The sequence below is a fragment of the Aegilops tauschii genome, chromosome 5, assembly GCF_002575655.3.
Source record: "Aegilops tauschii subsp. strangulata cultivar AL8/78 chromosome 5, Aet v6.0, whole genome shotgun sequence".
Lineage (NCBI taxonomy): Eukaryota > Viridiplantae > Streptophyta > Magnoliopsida > Poales > Poaceae > Aegilops > Aegilops tauschii.
In genome coordinates this window covers 451,347,450-451,370,526 of record NC_053039.3, presented here as the reverse complement: position 1 = coordinate 451,370,526, position 23,077 = coordinate 451,347,450, and the positions used below count along the sequence as shown (strand labels likewise).

General features: G+C 46.4%; 1 protein-coding gene and 1 long non-coding RNA gene across 3 annotated transcripts; one reads left to right on the top strand and one right to left on the bottom strand.

Annotated features, from left to right (window-relative positions):
- Nucleotides 1-11,867: 11,867 nt before the first annotated feature.
- On the top strand, nucleotides 11,868-15,955 carry LOC141022128 (uncharacterized). Its single transcript, XR_012183036.1, has 2 exons — nucleotides 11,868-13,936; nucleotides 14,024-15,955. It is a non-coding gene; the product is annotated as an uncharacterized lncRNA (long non-coding RNA).
- A 2,817-nt stretch (nucleotides 15,956-18,772) lies between these two features.
- On the bottom strand, nucleotides 18,773-22,650 carry LOC109774825 (uncharacterized). Of its 2 annotated transcripts, none has more exons than XR_002235664.4 (2): nucleotides 22,303-22,650; nucleotides 18,773-19,203 (listed from the first exon to the last, which is right to left on the bottom strand). XR_002235664.4 is itself a non-coding variant. In XM_020333600.4 (2 exons), the coding sequence occupies exons 1-2, from the start codon at nucleotides 21,759-21,761 to the stop codon at nucleotides 19,087-19,089; spliced, it is 2,451 nt and encodes an 816-aa protein (XP_020189189.1). In that variant the 5' UTR covers nucleotides 21,762-22,650; the 3' UTR covers nucleotides 18,773-19,086. The 2 variants fall into 2 exon arrangements, 1 of the variants encoding a protein (XP_020189189.1); XM_020333600.4 differs by having other exon boundaries at nucleotides 19,428-22,650.
- Between the last annotated feature and the right edge of the window lie 427 nt (nucleotides 22,651-23,077).

Genomic DNA, 23,077 nt, shown 5'->3' with positions numbered 1-23,077 from the left:
TTCGCTAGGTTGTGAGATTCATAATTAAAGCTCTTAAACTCATGACTAAATTTGCAAAAATCAAAAACCGAAGAGTGTTCTATTATTTCATGCACAATAGCACCGTAACTAGCCAGGTTCTCCTTGTGTATCTCTTCCACCACGGGCTTGCAGTCCGACGCAACTTCAATTCATCTCAAATATAGATCCTCTGCCAACGCAAGAGCTTCTCTAATGGCTAGAGTTTCGAGGGTCGGAGGGTCCACGATGTTCATAAAACAAAGAGCCGAAGCCCCCAAGAAAGCTCCATCTTGATCCCTGCAAATCACCCCAACTGAACCATACCCTTGCCTGGATACAACAGCATCGGCGTTCATCTTGGCGTTGCCTGGCAAAGGGGCTACCCAACGCGATGATCTTTGCACTGCTGGAGCCGCCTGCACTGGAGCTTTGGCATTCATAACATGCAGTTCACCCAAAAAACTGGATATGAAATTGTTAACAGAGTAAGGAGGTTGAAATATATTCTCATGTATGGCCTTCCTCCTAACCCCCCATAGCCCCCATAGGGTAACCACCATGCGATCAAATAGCTCCTTCTTCAATATTGCATGCAAAGCAAACAGCCACTCCTTTGGGCTCTCTTCTTCCCGATCTAGCATGTGTTCCACCAACTCATCAGGAGCCAGTGCCCAAACACTTGCCGCCATCGGGCATGTAATTAACGCATGCTTCCAGGTGTCAACTGCTCCACATAACAAGCAAGTATTCTCTGTCGCCATATGGCGGTGCTCCAAAACTGTTCCCGTCGGTATCGACTGTTGTGCTAAGCGCCACACAAACATCTTGAACTTTGAGGGAACTTGTAGATGCCAGATCATAGTCCATTTGCTGGCGTCGCTGTGATCATATGAGGTCCCGCCCTCCTCATTCAGCCATGCCTCTCGGCTGTGCTTCGTTCTGATTATCATGCGGTAAGCCGACCTCACACTAAACCTTCCTCGGGTCTCCTCATGCCATGCCCAAAAGTCAGCCACTCGACGCGTGCATAAAGGAATTTGGAGAATAGCCTCTGCATCAAAATGAGTAAAAACTGTCCGGACTAAGCCTTCATTCTAGCTTGCTGATGTAGCATCAATTAATTCTGCCACTCTATCAGGAGGATTTGGAATTAGTGATGTGATTGGCCGCTTGAAACTATTCCTTGGGATCCAGTTGTGATGCCATATATCCGTAGTTTCTCCACCGCCTATTCTGCGTATAAGCCCCTGAGCCAATATATCACGACCGTCCAAGATTGCCCGCCATATCTGGGACAGATGAGCTCCCAGTTCGGCATATAGCAAAGAGCAATCCGGAAAGTAAGCCGCCTTGAGGATCCTTGCACTGAGAGATGCATTATCTGTTAAGGTCCGCCGTGCCTGCCTGGCTAGTAGGGCAAGGTTAAAAATCTTCAAGTATCTGAAGCCTAGTCCTCCCAAGTGCTTTGGCATGGTTAAGATGTCCCATGCCACCCAACTCGGGTTCCTCCGTCCATGCCTAGATCTCCAAAAAAACTGTCGGATAATAGAGGTAATACTTTCACACAGTCCTCGTGGTAATCTGAAACAAGACATTGAATATACTGGAATTGCTTGTGCTACAGATTTGATCAGTACTTCCTTCCCAGCCGAAGAGAGTAGCTTCTCCATCCATCCTTTAATCTTTTCCCAAACTCGGTCCCGAAGATATTTAAAAGTACCATTCTTCGAGTGGCCAACATCGGTCGGCATACCCAGATAGCGCTCACTCAACGATTCATTGTGTACATGCAGGTTGTTTTTGACAGTTTTCTCTCAACTCTGCAGGGCAGCCTTTACTGAAGAAAATTGATGATTTCTCATTGTTGATCCTCTGTCCAGAAGCACTGCAATAAGTATCAAGAAGGTTTGACACAACAACTGATCCTTCCCCACTGGCCTTGAAGAGCAACAGGCTATCATCTGTAAACAGGAGGTGGTTAACGGTAGGAGCCGTAGGAGCCACCTGAATACCTGTCAAAGACAACTGAGAACTTGATTTAAGGAGGCACGAAAGGCCCTCTACTGCAATCAAGAATAAGTAGGGCCCGCTAGTAGAAAACAGGGCTTAGGTCACAGGGCAGTTTTCATATTAGCCCCGGTTCAGTGACGAACCGGGACTAATGTGAGCATTGGTCCCGGTTCGTGAGCCCAGGGGGCCGGCCGGGGCCTCGTGGGCATTGGTCCCGGTTCGTATGGACCCTTTGGTCCCGGTTGGTGGTACAAACCGGGACCAATGGGCCACGCTCCTGGCCCACCACCCTTTAGTCCCGGTTCATACCACAAACCGGAACTAAAGGGCTGGTCCTAGTTGCGGCCAGTGTTTAGTCCCACCTCGCCAACCGAAGGGCGCTCACACCAGTTTATAAGCCCGTCCCTCTATGCCTTGTTGAGTTTCTCTTAAAGTGAAAATAGATGCCCTTATACAGGAAATTTGACCTAAATTCATAGTAAATTTCATTGAAATTTATTATGAATTTAGGTTGAATTTTCTCTATAAGCGCATCTATGTTCATTTTTTTATATTTATAAAATAAATAAACCTTAATAAAATAAATAAAACTAAATAAAACTTAATAAAATAAAATAAAATAAACTATAGTAACTACAATAAATAAACCTCAATAAATTAAGTAAAAATAGCAGCAGTAAAATAAATAAAAATAGCAGCAGTAAAATAAATATAAATAAAATGCGTTTGGAAGAGATTGTCCGTTTTGTACACGAAGTGCATCCAGTTTTTGTCGTAACCCTCTCAACTTTCTTGCACATGCTATGTGGATGAAATGATGATATCATGCCAACTTTCAACCTTTTCAGAGTTCATTTGAAATGCTTTTCAATTTTAGGGTCTTATAGCTCAAAATAATTAGTAAATGCATGAAAAATAACAAATGAAGTCAGAAAGGATTGAAAAATGATGATGTGGCTTTGAATGGTGCATTTTGAACACACAAAAAGTCAGGAGTTCAAATAAGTTTTAAAAAATAAAATCCCTTTGTAACAGACAAGTTTTCGTATGAAATCCTGATACTTTGAAAGAGATTGTCCGTTTTGTACACGAAGTGCATCCAGTTTTTGCCGTAACCCTCTCAACTTTCTTGCACATGCTATGTGGATGAAATGATGATATCATGCCAACTTTCAACCTTTTCAGAGTTCATTTGAAATGCTTTTCAATTTTAGGGTCTTATAGCTCAAAATAATTAGTAAATGCATGAAAAATAACAAATGAAGTCAGAAAGGATTGAAAAATGATGATGTAGCTTTCAATGGTGCATTTTGAACACACAAAAAGTCAGGAGTTTAAATAAGTTTTAAAAAATGAAATCCCTTTGTAACAGACGAGTTTTCGTATAAAATCCTGATACTTTGAAAGAGATTGTCCGTTCCGTACACGAAGTGCATCCAGTTTTTGTCGTAACCCTCTCAACTTTCTTGCACATGCTATGTGGATGAAATGATGATATGATGCCAACTTTCAACCTTTTCAGAGTTCATTTGAAATGCTTTTTAATTTTAGGGTCTTATAGCTCAAAATAAGATGTGGCTTTGAATGGTGCATTTTGAACACACAAAAAGTCAGGAGTTCAAATAAGTTTAAAAAAATGAAATCCCTTTGTAACAGACGACTTTGAACACACAAAAAGTCAGGAGCTCAAATTTGGAAACTAATGGAGTAACAGAAAGTTTATAATTATTCTGAGCTAAAAGCAAAAAGAATAAAAAAATAAAGCAAAAATCAAAAGAAAATAAATAATTCAAAAAACAAAAAAATATTGGAAAAAAAATAAAAAAAATGCCGCCTAATGGGCCACACGGCCTGCATACGACTAGAAACCCATCTGCACATGGGCCAGGATGCAGGCCCGCAGGCCCAATAGGCCCAACATGGCAGTGACAAAGTTAGGTATGTAATGCCTGCATATTAGAGAGGAGCTCAGCACCTGAGCTGCAACGCAGCTTATAAACAGGTGCTGAGCTCTCTCAGCTAGCGAGGTGGGACTAAACTTTCCACCGCACCGCGCCAGCACATTAGTCCCGGTTGGTGGCCCCAACCGGAACCAATGCTCCCCTTTGGTCCCGGTTGGTGCCACCAACCGGGACCAAAGCCCTCTGCTTCCCGCCCTTTGCGCTGGTGAAAAGAGGCCTTTGGTCCCGGTTGGTGCCACCAACCGGGACTAAAGGGTGGGTATTGGTTCCGGTTTGTGCGTTGAACCGGGACCAAAGCCTTTGCTATATAAGCAGCACTTAGGAAATTTTCAGATTTCCATCGCCAGTTTCCCCCCGCCCGACGACGCCGTGAGCTCGATCTACGTCGCCAGGCTGCCCCGCCGTCGCCCGTGCCCCGGAGCCCACGCCATCGCCCGTCGCCGTCGTCCTCCGCCCCCAGCCATCGTCGCCGTCGGCCTCCGCCGCGCGCCCCCGAGCCGTCGCCCCGTACGTCACCGTCGCCCTCCGCCTCCGGCTCGCTGCGGTCGCCGTCGCCCTCCGCCACCCACGCCGTCGCCCTCCGTCGCCCGATGTGAGCCGCCGCCACGCCACGGCTCTGTTTATTTATTTTTATATAATTTGTATTATTTTTTTGTTCATTGCATTTTTTTCATATATATAATGTATATATATATATATGTATGTGGTAGCTATATGATGAATGGATGTGGTTATGTATGTATGAATATAATGTTCATACAATTTTATAGAACTATGTATGTATGAATATAATGTAGCTATATGATTTTAGGTTATAAGTGCTTAGTAGTTGAACTAGCTAGTTGATTTAATAAAACTATTTTATTAAATTTTACTATATATAGAAATAGTTTATTTTTAGTAAGAACTACTTTATTTTATATATTTATAGTAAGTGCTTAGTAGTTGAACTAGTTGATTAATTAATAGAACTATTTTATTAAATTTTACTATATATAGAAGTAGTTTATTTTTAGTAAGAACTACTTTATTTTATTTATTTATAGTAAGTGCTTAGTAGTTGAACTAGTTGATTAATTAATAAAACTACTTTATTTTATTTATAGTAAGTGCTTAATTAGTAGTTGAACTAGTTGATTTAACAAAACTAGTTTATTTTACTATAGAAGTAGTTTATTTTTAGCAAGGAAATTAATAGAACTAGTTTGTTTTTTTAGTTAAAGCAATTATTTCCGCATCGATGTCGACGATGCCTATCCCGCATCCTCGTCGTCGACTCGGCGGAGGAGGCCGGCTTGATCAGAGGGGCCATGTCCGGGACTGGGCTCCGCCGGGCTGGTTTTGGGAGGTGCTACCTTCCGGTGGGCGTAGGTTGGTGAGGAACCAGCCCGTCGTTGACCCGATCCTTGTTTGGTGGCGCTCGCGTGGGCCAGTGACGGTGCCGAGGCTTCCGGACACCGCGGAGGTGGTACGTCACCGTGTCAGCGAGGAGGACCAGCACGTCCGTCGCTACATGGTTGCGTTGGAGGGCAGGTTCGACAATACCTGGCAGGTTCTTCAGGGATCTCACTGGAGCTATGATCCTGTGATGGTTCCGTCCCTTTGGGTGTCCACCGCCCGCGCCGATACCCGTCGGGCGCTACTATTCTAGCTGTACTAGCGATGCTATATGTATGATAGTATTCGAGGTGTATTAGTGATAATATTCGACGATGTACGGACGCATGGAGATGATGTAGTTTTGCTTATAATTGAATGCATCCTAATTTGAATACTACTTTATTTTGTGATTTGATTTTGCTTATTGAATGCTCAAAGTGGAAAACTACTCCGATCCTACTTTGAATGCTAAAATTGGAGAGCACTATGATTAGTTGATAGCTTATAGGGTTTTTGTTTTCGCAGAAATCTAGGAGCCCCCGGCCCCTCCATCATCCCCGCCGTCGTCCCCGTCACCGCCCCCTCCGACATCGAGGTGAGACCAGCCAAATCCTCTTTTAGAAAGATAATTAAACGATATTTCGGGTTGACTGTAAGTCTGTCGAGTCTCCATCATATATGAGAGGACGAAAAATCCCGACTGTTGTCGTGGGGGTCGCTTCTTCTTTGTTCCCGTGTGCTAGCTAGACATTTTGGTGTAATGCACACGGGGACAAAGGGAGGAGCGACCATCACCAACGGTCGAATGTATACACCACGTGAGCTGAGAGTTTTCAAGAAAAGACTCGACAAACCGATAGTCAACCCGTGATGAATAATAATGATCTAACTTAGGTTTTTTAGTACATATATTTAATTGTAGATGTTTAATATTTGAATTATGAACATAGGAAATGTCGTACTCGGACGACAAAAGTCTCCCGGGGGAGTGCGACTGGTGCCACGACGACCGAGGTCAGTGCGACAGGCCTCACCTGGACGAAGATCGGCGCTTCAGTATTAAGCTGGAGGAGACGTTCGATGTTGAAACGGTACGCAACGACGACAAGTGTTATTTTTTTCGTAATTAAGCACGACTTCAACTATTTCAACGTGTACTTTTCATCTTTTACAATTCGGCTAGCTTATCCCATGCCATGCAAGACGCTACGTCTTGGAGAGGATGGGTTTTGAAGACCATGAAAGTATGGAAACAAAGAAAATTCACCTAAGGACCCATCATGATATAGATTTTGAAGTAAAGCTGTATAATTCTGAGAGCGTAACCCATTTTGGTTGCAAAAATTGGGAAGCATTTTGCAAGATGTATGGTTTTGATGAGGGTATGCTTGTCACCATGGATCTTGGTGATCCTGACATCGAGCAAGACAATATGGACATTTGGGTCCTTGTTGATACGCCTCCAATTCTACCGCTATGTGAGTTTCTCAAACATAGTTATTAGCTAATTTATATTGTTCATTTCAAAATAGTTGACAGCTTATTTTCATTGACAGCTTATTTTGATTGTTCAAACAATGTGCGGAACATGGTAGACAGAACCTACTACACCGATGGCTCTGAGTTAACTTATAAGGAGAAAACTCATCTGGTCGGATTTTGTACTAATATTGAGAATTACAATATCTACAATCAAACTCCTCAACATTATGGTCCTCAATACGTGCCACTAGTGCACGTGTTGAACTACGGTAACTACTATGGAGATACCCTGGTAAGATTTCTTACTATTACGACATCCGTGCATATTTTGCATAGTTCTAAAACTAGTACATTATCATTGCTAACTATGAAGTTATTACTATGTTTTTCAACAGATAATCCCAGAGGATTGTGTGCCTCATTTGATGTATCAGAATGGTAGGCTTGATGTTTTGAATATACAACCAGGTCATCCTACGAATCTCAACTGTCCATACCGGATTTCTAAAAGAAGTGGAGACATGCAAATCAAAGAATGGAAAAAATGTATGGACAGTCGCAAGGAGGTTCTTGGAAGCAAAAGGAAGCGAGGCGCAAGAATTGGAGACAGGATGATCTCCATTCTCCATAATGGAGAGTCAGGGTCTATATTGTTTTATGCTATTTTACCTTAAAGAGGGTATTTCGGTCCTACCTAATACTGATGATCATGTGCTAAGAACAATTAAGTAGGGTTGGTTCGATGACTGTGAGGATGATGATCGTATGACTTGTTATTAATAACGAATAGAAGTTGTATGATGATGATTAGTAGGACTTGTTATTATATATGATGATGCATGATGCGCGCATGAAGAGTTATTATATATCAGTGGGTGAAATGAACATGGATTGGATTGAAGTGAAGGCAACATGCATGTGGTGCGTGTCGAAAGTAGTACAATCCAAACTTGATCAAGTCCGGATTAGTATTACTTTCGACATGCACCACATGTTGCCTTCACTTCAATCTAAGCCATGTTTAGGCATAGCAGTACGTAGCGTTGGTAAACCAAGCACGGAGATATAAGAGAGGACACTTCTCTCTAATAGCTACCTAATAACAACCTAAATTAACCCCCCAAAACCCCCAAACCCCCCCCCCTTTAAAAAAACAAAAACCTCAGCTCCTGCCAGGTGCTGACGCGTGGATGCCTATTGGTCCCGGTTGGTGGCACCAACCGGGACTAAAGGCCCTCCTGCCTGGGCTCCCCGCACCGGCCACGTGGACGGCCTTTAGTCCCGGTTCGTGTAAGAACCGGGACTAAAGGGCTGGGGCATTAGTAATGACCCTTTAGTCCCGGTTCCAGAACCGAGACTAAAGGCCCTTATGAACCGGGGTAAAAGCCCCTTTTCCTACTAGTGCGGGGGAGATCGGGTCACCCTGCCGGATACCACGTGTAGGATTAAAATATTCAAGTTTTTCACTATTAAAGCAAACTGAGAAAGAAACTGAGGATACCATGCCCATAACAATATCTATCCAGTGATGATCGAAGCCTAGTTTTGTCATTATACCTCTCAAGTAAGCCCACTCCAGTCTGTCATAAGCCTTCATCATGTCCAACTTTAAAGCACATAAACTGTTGGATTTTGCTCTCGACCTCTTCATAAAGTGGAAACATTCATACGCACATATGATGTTGTCTGTGATCATCCTCCCATGGACAAAGGCAGATTGTTCTTCAGAAATTATGTCAGCCTGGATTATTTTCAATCTGTTCGATATCACCTTAGAAGCTATCTTATACAGAACGTTGCATAGACTTATGGGCCAAAACTGAGCAAGTACCGTGGGATTAGTTACTTTGGGAATCAAGACCAACACTATATCATTTATCGACGCTGGGCTCTCCTCGCCTCTAACAGTTCTGAGTACTATGCTGGTTACATCATCGCCACACACGTCCTAGTGACGCTGATAAAAGTGGGCCGGAAAACCATCAGGTCCCGGAGCCTTAGTAGGAAACATCTGAAATAAAGCAATTTTGACCTCCTCATTAGTATATGGCACGCACAAGTTTGCGTTCATCTCATCTGTAACTTTTCGGGGCACGTGATCTAACACCGCCTCCATGTTCTGCACTCCTTCATATAGGTATAGTGACTGGTAAAAATCATTTGTTAACACTTTAAGCTCCTCTGGATCAGAAATCTCCACGCCTAAAGAGTTCTGCAACGCCTTGATCATGTTCTTCTTCCGTCGAAGACTAGCTCGGAGGTGGAAATTTTTTGTGTTTTTGTCTCCAGCGGACAGCCACTCCACCCTAGCTCTTTGGCGCCACATGATCTCCTACATCTCTATCAACCGTTCATTAACTTTTAGCTCTACATGGGAAGGCCCCGACCTCAAAGGATCACTCTTGAGTTCATCAAGCATTTGTTTTAACTTCTTTATCTCTTTCCTCACACTCCCAGAAGTGTCACGACTCCATCTCCCCAAATCCTTCGCTAAATCTTTAAGCTTATTCCTCAGTTCTTGCACTGTTGTACGTGGAGGGATCGCGCCCCATCCTTCATGTATCATGTCACGAAAGTTTTCATGTGTCTCCCACATCGTCTCATACCTGAACGGTTTCGGAAACTGAGCGGCATTCCCGGCCTCCCGTTCTATCAGAAGTGGAGCGTGATCGGAGGTAACGCCCAACAAGTGTGTTACCGAGGCCAAAGGAAATCTAGCCAACCATGAAGCACTCACTAGAGCTCTGTCAAGTCTGCATCTAGTATAGGTTCCTCCCGTTACTTTCTTCTCAAAAGTCCAAAAATTGCCTTTGTATCCCAAGTCAATCAGCATGCATACATCTAGGACCTCCCGGAATGCCTGAATCTGAGCATTGCTGCGCTGGCCAACACCTTGATGCTCATCTGGACATAACACTTCATTGAAATCACCAACGCAGAGCCAAGCAAGTGCACTCAAAGTACTAATGTTTTTCAATGTTGTCCAGGTTTGATGCCTCAAACTAGTTTGTGCCTCTCCATAAACGCAAGTCAGCCTTCACTTCTCGGTGCCTTGTTCCTCAACAGAAACATCGAGGTGGTAACAGAATAACCAAGAATTTCCACTTTTATTGAATTGTTCCAAAACAGCCCTATACCTCCACTTCTACCTTGACTACTAACTGCATAAGAATTATCAAAACCAAGTGTGCTCGCTAATGCTTCTACCCTGGCACTATCCATTTGAGTTTCAAGAATACAAAAAAGGGTAGGGGAAAATTGCCTCGCGAAGTCGCGAAGCTCCTGAACTGTCGCAGCTTTACCCGCACCACGACATTTCCAACAGAAAATATTTATTGGGCCCGGCGACGCTCCTCGAAGGAGCCCGCCAACGATGAGACGACCTTGCCAGAACCGCCCCTTTTCCCCAAATCATCAACTCCTGCTTCTGCATTAATCTTGGCTCTTTTTTGGTCTTGACTGCTACTTGGGCTGAGAGGATCAGATTGGGGTGGGGGAAGCGCCAACAAAGCCCCTTGAGTAGCAGCGATTGTGTTGTTGGGCTGTTGCATTGCATGCTGCTCTTCACCCTGCACCCTCTTTCTGTTATTTTCAGCCTCAACCATCACATCATTGGCTACATGGCCAGGCTCGTCCTTCCAATCACTGCTCCTATCTTGATCAGAACGAGAACTAGACCCTCGTCCAGCACGCTCCCCCCCCCCCCCCCCCGCGTCCTCCTCTGCATCCTCGGCCCCCTCCCGGGCCCTGTCCAGTGCGCATGACCCAGCTTGCCCTAAGATCCTTGAAAACCAGAGCTGAAGGGGGGTGTATTCCACTACCATGTTCTTTAAACAGATGCCCCAGCATGCCACAAACCGCACACCAGTTGGGAAGTTTATCATATTTTAACCTGTATATCTGGCGCTTCCCTTCCCTTATCATCGAGACTGCGTTCTTCAGTGGCTTATATACATTGATCCGGACCCAGACGCGGTGAAAATTTCCCGCGAAATCTTGCGATTGCGGTTCAACGTTTAGGACTTTGCCCACCTTTGAAGCTAGCGAAGGCACTAGATGAGCATACAGGGGTGGTACATCATGGATTTGGACCCATATCTCAATGGTGTCAAGCTGGACTGTAGACAGCTTTGCCAAGCCATCGTACGGTTTTAGGATCACAGTGTCCTCCCGGAAGTGCCACGGACCATCACGTGTTACTCTTTCCCAATCGCCCAGGCATGAAAACTGCATCGTATACAGGTTATCTTCCAATGGTTTGAACTAAACTCCTGGGCGAGGTCCCATGCTGCTCGCATGTTCTTGAAGAACCAATACTGGCTATAGGTTTTGGCAGAGTGGACGCTGACGAGCGCTATCCATCGCGCCGCCTCAGCTGGGGCCTCCTTCTCATCGAAAACCACATCATCGAGGTCCTCTTCATGGAGACCTAGTTCTGCCATCAGTGCTGCCACATCGTCTGGCTCCGTAGACCCCTTCGCGGCCGACCCCGAAGCTCTATCAGATGCCATGAATTCTAGAAACCCTAGCCCGATCAGAAAAACGACGCGGGCCTTGCAGGAAACCCTAGGCTCCTCCTCCCCTGATGGTAGGCCATTCCTTATCTGTAATTGGTGTAGGGCCGGGCAGATGGGCCTGACACGCTGGTCATGAGAAGCCCAGTATAGGCAACAACCTTTTTTTCAATGCAAAATCGATGTGCGCGTCAGGTTTAGTGTCTTGCGTGCTAGTACTTCTTGTCCAGGTTTATTGGATCACTCTTATTTTGGATCAAATTTAACCCGTTTTCTTCCCGTGCGGATTTGGTTGGACTTTATGCGGGCAACCAAACGCGTCCATGTATATTGTAGCTAATTCTATCACTGTAGGAACTACAAATACTCTAGCTAAGAAGGTTAGACTGGGGCGTTGTGGCGGCGGCGTGTCTCTCGATAAGCTCGGCCGTGCCTCAGTGCCAGGACTACATCTAATTACAGCAAGATGTACGACATGCTCGCGTGAAGCTTTTTCTCATCGCGTAGTTATTAGGCCGCCCCATTTAGTTGGAATTTTTTCAATCACTGCTTGATCGTGTTTCGTTCTTTCTTCTTTCTTTCGCTCGTTCTAGAGTTTAGTGTTTTTCTTCTTTTTGGCCTATTAATTACACTGCTTTGGTTTTCATCAGTTTTTTCTTTCTTTCTTTTTTGTGCATTACGGTTTCATTTGGTTTTGTTTGTGTGTGTTTTCTATACGGTTTTCTTCTGTATCATTTTTTTTTCTATCTATTACAATTTTCTTTGGTTTCATCAGTTTTACGTTTCTCTATTGAGTTTTTTGGTTAAAAAATACTGGGAAAAGAAGAATAAAAAGCCTAGAAAAGAAAAGTCCAAAATATTAGGAAAATAAAAATAAATAAGACTAATAAAAGAAAATTAAATATTAAAAAAGGAAAAACCTTAGTTTATTTTTAGTTTTAAGTTTTAAACTATACATTTTCAGCTACTGCACATCGTGCAAAATATTAAAAGAAAAAAGAGAAAATATTTGGAAAAAAAGAATAATAAATAAAGACTAGTAAAATATAATTAAAAAATTATAGGAAAATAAAAATAAAAATATTAGGAAAATGAAAATTAAAAAGACTAATAAAAGAAAAGGAAAAATTAGGAAAATAGAAAAACCATAGTTTATTTTTAGTTTTTAGTCTTAGACTTTATATGTGCACCTGTTGCATATCCAACAAAATATTAAAAGAAAAAATAATAAATATTGCGAAAAAAAAAAAATACTAGTAAAAGGAAAATTAAAATATTAGGAAAATAAAAATAAAGAAGACTAATAAAGAAAAGAAAAATATTAAAAAAAGTTAATTTATTTTTAGTTTTTAGTTTAGTCTTTACATGTGCACCTGTTGCACAACCAGCAAAACATTGAAATATGAGCCTTGGAGTAGCAAATAAGAGAAGAAATAATTAGGGAAACAAAAATAATAGAGAGCAATAGAAGAGAGGGCAAAATAAAAGAAATATCGGCAAAATAAAAGTAATAAATAATATTTATAAAAGAAAAGTGAAGTTGCACAACCTGCAAAACATTCGAATATGAGCCTTAGAGTAGTAAATAAGGAAAAAAAATATTAGGGAAAGAAAAATAATAAGGAGCAATAAAAGAGAAGGCAAAATAAAAGCCTTAGAGTAGTAAATAAGGAAAAAATTAGGGAAAGAAAAATGATAAGGAGAAATAAAAGAGAAGGCAAAATAAAATAAATATTAGGGAACTAAAAGTATTTAAAAAGGCCAATAAAATATAAGTACAAAAGTAGAAAAAAGACTAACATCACACCGCACTTCTAACCCCCTGCACCTCCAAGGGAGGAGAGACCTAGGGTCACAGGCCGCCAGGACAGGCCCGGCCAGAAGTGCGTAGCGACTGCTTTTGCCTCGGCATAGCTGATGAATCAACCCTGCGTCCTCGGCGATGAAAAGGTAAGCACTGGGCTGTTTAAGCCGCGTACAATGTTGCTAGCCGAGCGATGTGGTACTAAACCGTTCCAGATATGCTGCGTTTGTTTGTTCGTAGACTGGGCCGTCTTGTTCGTTCGTCCGCTGGCCCACAGTCTTAGCCAGCGCGCTAGTGAGCCGCAAGGCGGAGTCTTACTTTGCGAAAGCGGTTCGTTGCGTGAGTGCAGAACAGCGGCGAAAAGCAGAGGGCGACTGTAGAGAAATCGCCGCCGGCGACGGCGAACCAGTGAAGCTCGCCGCGAATGGAAGGCGCTGGATTGGAATTTCAGCTGGATCCGGTCGACCGGTAAGATTTTCGCTGTCGATTCTTTTCCGTCCCATGGCTGTCGTGGCTGCAAGTACAGCACAGTAGGGAGTGGTATCTGGTATGTGAATTGGGGGCCGGCGGCGCCGGCCGGTGCCGCCGTGTTTGTATCCCTCAGGTCCCCGTTGCCGGAGGAGTTCCAGCCAGCTTAGAACATCCAGATCCGTTGGCGCTGTCCCGACGGCCTGGGTGGAAATGGAGCAGGTTCCACGGCTTCTCGGCGCAACGACGGCGGCGTCGAGGAAGTCGGCGGAATCCACAGGGGAAGTGAATCCCGAAGCTCCAGGTTGGAGCAAGAGGTACTTAACTGACAGAGTTTTACTCATGCTGTTTGTCTGAAGTTGATGGTCACTAGAGCAGTAATTCCTGACAGGAGTGTTCTGCAGGTTGCGAATTGGGTCAGCGCCGCCGCACGGGAGGGTCAGCGCTCTAGACAAGTGTAATTCTTTGTATGATCTGTCAGGGCGGAGCGGTGCTGAGATGGAATGTGGCAATGGAAGAAAACGCAAGCAAGGTGCCTGCATACTCGTGCCATGTTGGAGCAGTTTGGTCAGATAATGCATATCAGGCTGAGCAGATTTAGAAGAGGAACTGGGAGGTCCTTCGCAGGCAGCAGTAGCAGCAGGACTGAAACTGTAAGACTGGCGCTCGCAGCCGCAGCCAACAATGAAATCGGGGACGGGGAATCGGGGACTGGCGCTCGCATACTAGTGCCGCCGCCCCAGCCCCTCGCCTCGGCCTCTCCTCCCTCGCCGCCGCCGCCGGCGTCACCGGCCAAAGGCCGCGTGGCGCAGGCGGCGGCGGGGCGTCTCCTCCCGCGCGCAGGTGGCCGGCGTCGCGGGGCGCCCCCTCCTGCCCGTCGGCGTCGGGCGGCGGCTCTCCTCTGCTCCGGCTCCCTCGCCTTCTCCGGCGTCGTGGTGGCCCGCAGGAGTGCCCCCCTCTCCTCCCTCCCCCCTCCAGCGGCGGCTTGTGGGGATCCGAGGAGGCGGGTTGCTCTGGCAGCGGATCTGGGTGGCTCTGCCCAGATCTGGTTGGTGTTAGGGGTTGGTGGCGGCGGGGACGGCTGGCGGCCCTGCTAAGGTGGTGGTGGTGTTGCTGACTTGCTGGTGGCTGTGCTTCTCCTGTGGGGTGGTGGGGCTTTTGGTGGTGTTGGCCAGGGCGTGCATGCGCATGCTCTATGGTGGTGGCTGGCGCTCCGGCGTATGGCATCAGTGGTGCGTGCCCGGCTGCTCCGACGCTTGTCGGGCGACGCGGGTGGGCAGCGGCCAGGCGTGGCCGTTGCTCTGGCCGTGGACGGCGGCGCGGGAGGTCCGGCGTTGGTGGTGGCCTCTCGGTGTCGTGGCGGCTTCATGGTGGCTCGGCGGCTCTGACTGCGGCGACGGCCGGCTTCTCCGGCGTCGGCTCGTCCGTGTTCGGACCGTCTTGACCTTCGCCCCATCTCCTCGTCGTCCGGGCACTACTTCCATCGAAGGGCTAGCCCTCTCCCAGCCGCGGTTCATCGCTCGTCTCGCGTCCGGTGCGGCAGGACCGAGCTCGTCTCGCGCACGGTGCAGCAGGACCGAGCTCGTCTCGCGCACGGTGCAGCAGGACTGACCTCATCCCCCTCACGGTGCTGCAGGATCGAGTTCGTCTCGCGCTCGGGGCTGAAGGACGGGCTGATGGGGCTGCAGGACGGGCTGATGGATGCCAGTTCTGGCCGGCCTATCAGGTCTCGACGATGGGGGTCGCCCAAGGGTGCGAAAGGTGGGACCTTTCCGCTCGTCTCTTTGGTTGGGGTAGCGGCGGGTCTCGGGTGAGGTGGTGTCAAGGTCTTGGATGCCGGGGTGGCGGCCCTGGTGGTGGTAGCGCGGTGCTCTTGGGCAGAGCCTGTTGCTTGGTGCTGCCCGCTCGCCATGGCCGTGTGGGCGGCGTGGTAGCCGGGGTGTGGCGTTCGGTGGCGGTGAGTGTTGGCCGAGGTGAAAACCTGTTCTATCTTCGGATGGACCGGCGGTGGTGAAGATCGTTCCCTTCTTGAAGGCATCGTCGCGGCTCTCATTGCCCATCATGCAGCCCCAGGGGAAACTCTGATCTTTGGATCGGGCGGTGGCGGCGCGTCGGTGTCGTACCCTTCCTGAAGGCGCCGCCTTGGAGCTCATGGATCGTCATATGTAGCTTCATCTCTTCGTGGTGGTAGTGCTAGGGGTGGTGTTGTTGCGCTCAGCGCCTTTGTATCCTGCCTTGGGTGTGTGCGTGTGTAGTGGTGGCGTGCGTTTGTACTGGGTGCTTGTTGATCGGTGCTTTATATATAAAGCGGGGCGAAAGCCTTTTTCGGTAGAAAAGAGTCTAGTTGTAGGGTTGACAGATTCTTCTAGCAGTGATAGCGACGATGATTTTGAGTTGTTCCGAGGATTTTGTGATGTGACTTGCGCACATGAGCTTCTTCCTCCACATTCGAAATTGTGTGATTACAAGTGGTGTGAGAGCTGGAATGTGATTTGCATCTTGCGTGATTGCACTATAATAGTTGCTGCCTTGTTGGACGTTGGTTCATGGCGGCGTGAGAATAGAACAGTTGCTGGGCGCTTGTGTACGTGCTCGTTTCTTTTTTCTTTTTCTTTTTCGAACTGATGTCTGCGCTCGTTTCTGCAGACGAGTAGATGAGCGGAGTACGAATGAGGCCTGCATTATGTGCTGTAATTAAATTGAAGCACATTCAAGAGCAGACACCTGTGGCATGGGCATTTCAAAATACACGCCGGACCTCGCCGCCGGTAGGGCAGGGCGATCGCGCCCGACAACGCCGTCACCGCCAAGGCCGCGCCCCCACCGCCCCGACCACGAAACCGGCACGTCCGCGGGCGCTGCCGACAGCGAGGAAGAATAGTGCACGATAGGCCGGGTCCCAAGAAAGCCACTGCTCCTCCCCTCCCGTTAAAGCAAGCTTGGTTGGCTGAGCATCGTCGGCCGATTAGTCGCTTGACGTTGACGTGGAGACGGACAACTTCACTTTTCAGGGCTCCGGAGGCGGAGGCCGTGTCGTTGACCTGGCCATCTCAGGTCGATTTTCGGTGCCAAGGGTGGTAAATTGGTGTCTTGTGCAACCACATCCGTGGACCCCTGCCCCGTAAGCCATTGATTGGATGGTGTCTTGTCTGAATCCATCGCAAGTTAATTACCTGCGTGTTGCTACAGAAGCACACACATTTTCGTAGTTAAATATAAACTGAGCACATACATTTCCGTAGTTTAATATAAACATTCAGAATACTCGTGCAAATAGGGTGGTGTTATCGACAATTCTCTCAGCATTAAATAACTTTCCACCCTCTATCCCACTCACACACACATCAAAGTTCAAACCGATGATGATGCAGTTGTGGTATATTTTCACGCCATGCTTGTGTTAGTAAGATTTTTCTGTAATTTTCAATCATGTCACGGTAACGTACATGGAGTTTCTGCTTCTGCAGTGTGCACCCAGATGAACATGAAAATTTGATCAAACAAAATTATTTTTTGTTTTTAGTGAACACTGACGTGTTTCACCTGTGTGCGAATTTCATGATGGAATCACATTCTTAGTGGTCCAGGCAAAAAAAAAGTCAATGCTCAAAAAATCAAAATTTGAAAGCATATTGAAACACTGATTTTGTCACCTCCATGAATGTGATTTCATCACGAAAGAACGCTCCGCCAGCGAACGTGGTTATCGCCACACGAATTAACATAACAGTCCGATATTCCAGGTATCCTTGTGCTTAGACATGAAAAAAAAAATGGAGAAAAGGAAACAGAAAATCAAACCGATCCAAGAACCTATCGGGTTTCACTTCTCCTTACGTGTTTGGTTCAATTCAGGTAACGTATTCAACTTTGTAATCGGACTGCACTGTATTAGGTGGAGGATTGATTGACTCCCTGATCTATTTGGTTCAGCAATGGGATGCTTTCTGAATTCAAAGAGGAACACTAGAAGAACACGGACGATCCTGCCACCACGAGGAACCTAATTTGGGAGGGAGGGAAGAGGCGAGGTCGCTCGCGGTTGATACGAAGAGCAACCGGCGCCTCCCGTCGCGTCGCTGCTGCTCCTCTCGCTCTGGGCAGGCTGGGGGGAGAAGCGCTCAAGAGTCCCAGACTGAACCAAATTGTCAGTGAAGTTTACATTTCAATATCGATTGGTTTCCCTTTGTTTGCAAATTGCAATAGCAATTTCGGGGCCGAGAGTCAACAAGAACCACGATTTCCATGTGATGTATGAGTTGTTAGATAGGTGTACTTTATTTGTGTGTCGTTTATATACCGGTACCCTTTGTGGTGGGCGTGTTGAAAAATATGTACATAGAGTTGCATATTTTTAATAATGCTCGTCGTTCGCTGAACTAATTCTGCTACTCTGGGTATGCCGGACACTCCCTCCTTGTGGAAAATCTTTATGATGTAGAGAAAAAAAACCGGACGAAAGTGGTGGGACGAAAAAAAACCTGAACACAATCCTATCAAATGCTCCATTAGGAGTAGAGATACTACTAGAAAATTTATATGCTATACCAAATATACCATCGGATTTGTCTTCAAAGAGGATTTCCACAATATAATTCCTGTGTTATATACTCATATTTTATTATCAAAATTTAACCCTAAATATGAGAGCGCTAATAAACCCGGACGGAGGAAGTAATATATAACTGTAGCTGAGAACACAAGGCGTTCCTAAAAAAACATTTCAGATTGTTGCTAGCTCAGGTACAAGTAGTCAAGTACAATAGAACTCATCAAGTATATATGGCTGAAGTCTAATGAACTGCATTAAGCTTCACAACAAGAGCTGCTGCCAATTGCCAAACCTGATAGTGATAGGCGACCAAGAACAGAAGAATGGAACAGAGTAACAAAAGCGCGAGATGAAAAAACACAATCCATTATTCCTAGATATAACTACTCACACAAGGTAAATCTCTTATACTGCCGGGGAATCAGTAAGCTCTGCGCAAAGTACAGCTGCAACAAAGAAATGAAGGAATCAAACGGCAGATTGCTGATGCAGAGATATGATTATTTCCTTACTCGGTTTATTCAGCTGTAATCTGGTAAATCACAGGGAGTTGCACAATCATGGATATTGAGGAAGAATAACAGCACTGTTGTTTCTGAACTTTGGGTAGCAAGACAGTAATCACATCAACAGGGTAAGCGATTGTCCAAATGACTATCACATCAAATCCACTCTTACAAACATGCTACAGAGTTCAACATGGAGCATTCATATTACAGACATGATCGCTGTGGGGATAAGAGGGTAATCTGACAGTTCCAACAACACAAGAACAGACTGCTACGCATGCATTAAGCTCCGCACAAAGGAGCAGCTGCTGCAAATCAAGAAAAGATGGAACCAAACGGCATACGAGTAATACAGACATGAGATTGTCTCCATGCATAATCGATACGGATATAGTAATTTCTCAGATTAATCAGCTTGTAGGATTTCTTGGGGGTGAGAGGTAGATGCGCCAGCAGCATCAGCAGCAGCTTCTTCATGAGGCTTCGAGCGTCTGAAGCGTGTTGGATATTGGATCCCATATATCTGGTAGATCACATATTCACATAGTTATAATATATCTCCAACCTTGTTGGCATCAATGAAGAACACTAACACCAGCAAAACTACACTGGTAAACAACAGATCACAATGAACAACAAAAGCTTCCACGGGTAAACAAATATGCAACTAAGATGGAAATGTAGAAGTAGAAATGGTCTCCATAAGCATCATTTTTCAAAAGATGGTTTCTCAGTGGTGGTGCTGACCTGGGAAGTCGATGGAGTGGTGCCGGCATATCCTTCTCCACTTGAAAGCTCCGTCCTCTGCAGCCTCTCCGGCAAGGTCTCCATCCCCATGCGTGACAAAAGGAACCAGACATAAGTGAGTAACTCTATGCCGGTGCCCATACTCTTGGCGTGCAGGAACCCTCGGCACCTACTGGCAGAGAAGCAGAGCATCTCCACCCACACACCTTCAATCACTTCCCACATCTTCTTATCATCCAAAGCCAACAAAACTTCAGAAATCTTCCAGGCATCCTGGATAAAACCTTCTTGTGCTGGACACTGCTCTTCAACCGTCGGCGATTCTATGCATCCTGGATCTGTTTCTCTGCATTTCAAGGACTCCAACTTGGCGATTATTCTGCCCATAAATCCTCTTTCAATCTCCTCAGGTGATGGCCCTTTTTCCTTCAGGAACTGAGGGAATGGCTTATTTCCCTTGAGGATCTCCATGAGCGATGGCTTCTCGCCATTGAGGATGGCCTTGAGTGATGCCTTATCATCCTCGAGGATCTCCTCCAGTTCAGCATTAGCTTCCAAGAACAGATTTCGCCTCGTGCCAGGCAATAGCATCTCAGGATTGACAAACAATAGGTACATCATGTAGTTGGAAATTTCTCTGCACCCTGTGGCCTTTTCCTGACTAACTGATTGAACACCGTTTTGGAAAAAGCACATGTCTGTTGCGATGTGCCACAGAAGGACACTCTCATCAAATGGCTTGTTTGCACTCCATGCCAGATCTTGGTAGCATCCTGTATGCTGTATAGTCCATTGGCCCCTGTGATCATTGAACCTCCTGTAACTGGCGGCATCTACTATGTGTTCCTTCCACCAACCTTTCACATGTCCAAGAACCAACTCTGTAATTCTGGAAGATGAGGGGCATGACTCCATGCACCAACGCTGGTCAAGAAAGTCCTTGCACTTGAAGGAACTAAGGATGTGCATCTTCTTGCTGTGCCTTTTGTTGCGGGCAAAGAAACCTACAAGGCTATATTGGGCAACCATGCCAGAAGATGTCAGCTTAATCCTATCTGCAAACTGGGAAAATAACTCCAGCACAGCAGTACAACACAACAAGGCATATGTAACCTTGACATCGTTAATATTGTAAGCTTCTCTGTGACTCTTGTGGAAGAGACCGATTGCTGCAAATGACAGGTACATAGTTGCTTCCCGTATGTTATTAGAAATTTTTTGCATCAGTGAAACTTCTGTGATGTGTGCCATCTTTGCTTTTGTGTAGAGAAGACCAAAAGTCTCATACAGCCCTTCTTGCAATGATTCATATGCCATATTAGCATCATGCACCAGGAAAGTTTCCAGGATACTTAGCCGATCACGATATGATGATGCAAGGTCTACAAATAACTTACGGGCCTCAGCGCCTAATATCTTTTTACGGATTCTGCGCTTTTCTTCATCGCTTAATACCCGGGCTTCAGGAACAAGGTTGGGCTCAGCTGTATCGTCTTCTCCTTGAACTTGAGGAGTCTGGTTATGCTCAAGGTCAATTGTGGCGCCTCTTCCTCTAGCTTGAGGATGACCATTGCCCAGGACATAATCCCTTGCTTCTCGCACATAGTCTTCAAGCGTAATGTCCTTGCCAGTCTTGCTTGAAATCATCAAACGGAGAGCAGATGGGCTCACCCACTCTGGAAAGGCAACATCAATAAACTTGCGCGCCTGCAGCATCGCCATTGGTTGCTTATCGGCAAGCATCTGTGTCATCTTCTGAAATAATGCATACGGGCATGCCATCCTCTTTAGATGGCGATAAGGCTCGGATGAGCTGGCCAAGCTATTGAAGCTAGCGCTCTTGAGAGCCCAAGGCTTCTCTAGGCATTTGAGGATCCCCGGGACAAAGAGCAAGATTGATGCCTGCAGCAGCCTCTTGTCGTCGCCTGGCCATGATTTGCAGAACACATAGATGGCCACCGTGATCTGGGTGATGGCAGTGAGGACGTGCCTCGTCCACAGCTCGTTGTCTTCGATGTTGTAGGCGGTTATACCGTCCTGACCACCAAGGTGCATCAGGAGAACGGGAGCCCAAACTACCTCCAGGATGCTATTGCTGTGGACAGAACCATGATCCTGCTTCATCTGGCGGCTAAAGAGGGTAGCCATGGCGTATATGGCTAGAGCATCGCTGCCTAGGTATGCAAGCCATATTAGGGACCTGAACCAGGAAGGAATAGCAAGCTTACGCACGGCAGACAAAGTAAGGAGGAGCCACTGGAGGAAGAGGCTGCCCAAGACGAGGATGCGCAGCTGCCACTCCTCCCACCATTCCACAGCACTTGAGAGACTCATGCATGCAGTGCCTTGGCTTCCTCGTCCCCTCGAGGTCGGCGGTTATTTTCCACTATTTCTCTGGGTCTGGGGGTCACAGGTGAGGCAAGAAAATCATCCTCTAATCAAGGCTAGAGCTTACCAATGGAATGGGGTGCGATGTATGTTGCTTTTTGATGTTGATGTGCCTTGCGTGCTGGAGGCAATTAATTAGTACTGCTACATTCCTCCCGTGTTTGTGAAACAGACTGATGCCCTCCTCTCTATCTTTTGCTTTTCTATAGGAATCTGACCCATATTTACTCGATTACCTCTCGTCTTTTCACTTTCCACCACGCTCCGGGTTTGGATTGCACAGCACTTGAGAGACCCATTTCTTTATGACTCTGTCCCACATCGCAGTGCAACGGAACAGGGCATGGCCAAGCAAGCGTGAGTGACATGGCTCTTGAGCTCGATTAGGGAGCGTGCATTAGCTACCTACTCCAGCAAGTTAGGACGCAGTTGAACAGACGGGAATAAACACAAGCACCTGGCGTGCAAGCAGGCAAGAGCTGCTGACCTCGACCTGGTGGCGTGCCGCTGCCGGCAGCTGATGGAGGAGTGGACGCCGGTCATGCGGTCCGGCGCAGTTCACCCGGAGTACGCCGTTTCCCGGCAGGAGGTTGACGATGACGAGGCCATCTCCCTTCGCGCGACCACGCGCGCAGTTCCTCGCCGTCGCCCCCCGCCACCTTGAGTCTCGCGCCGGCCGGCTGGCCCCCGCATTTGAGGTTGCTCGTCGACATGCCGCCGCACGTACGGCCAACGAGGAATGGCGTGCGTCGGCCTGGATCCCTGCGGCTTGCGGGGCGCGCGGCCACGACGAGAACTCCGGCCCTGCGCTGCGCTGCTCGACTCATCTCAGGACCAGAGCAGAGGAAAGAGTTGGTTGACTGACGGCGGGCCATTGTGTAGCTGTAATTGGTGTTGGGCCGGCCAGATGGGCCTGACCGTCTGGGCATGACAAGCCCAGTATGGGCACCAATTTTTGTTTTTAGTGCGATGTACTTGTATGTATCACTGTTAGTGCTTTGCATGTGTTACTAAAAAAAATGTTAGTGCCTTGCATGCTTTAACTGAGATCCCAATGCGTTCACCTAAAAAATCATTCCAGATTATTGCTAGCAGGTAGGTGTCGTCAAGTAGAAGTAATCAATTTCGTCAAAAAAACAAGAAACAAATAAAAAAGCGCCATTATTTATCCCTTGATTTTTTTTACTTGTAACTATTCCTAGATATAACTAGTCACACTAAGGTAAAACTCTTACACTACTTTCGGAGCATCATTAAGCTCT

Bases quoted from the DNA above. Each gene is read 5' to 3' on its own strand.
- LOC109774825 (XM_020333600.4), bottom strand. From the start codon at position 21,761: ATGAGTCTCTCAAGTGCTGTGGAATGGTGGGAGGAGTGGCAGCTGCGC. The intron at 19,204-19,427 runs GTCAGCACCACC...GTGATCTACCAG, and splicing joins CCACTCCATCGACTTCCCAG to ATATATGGGATCCAATATCC.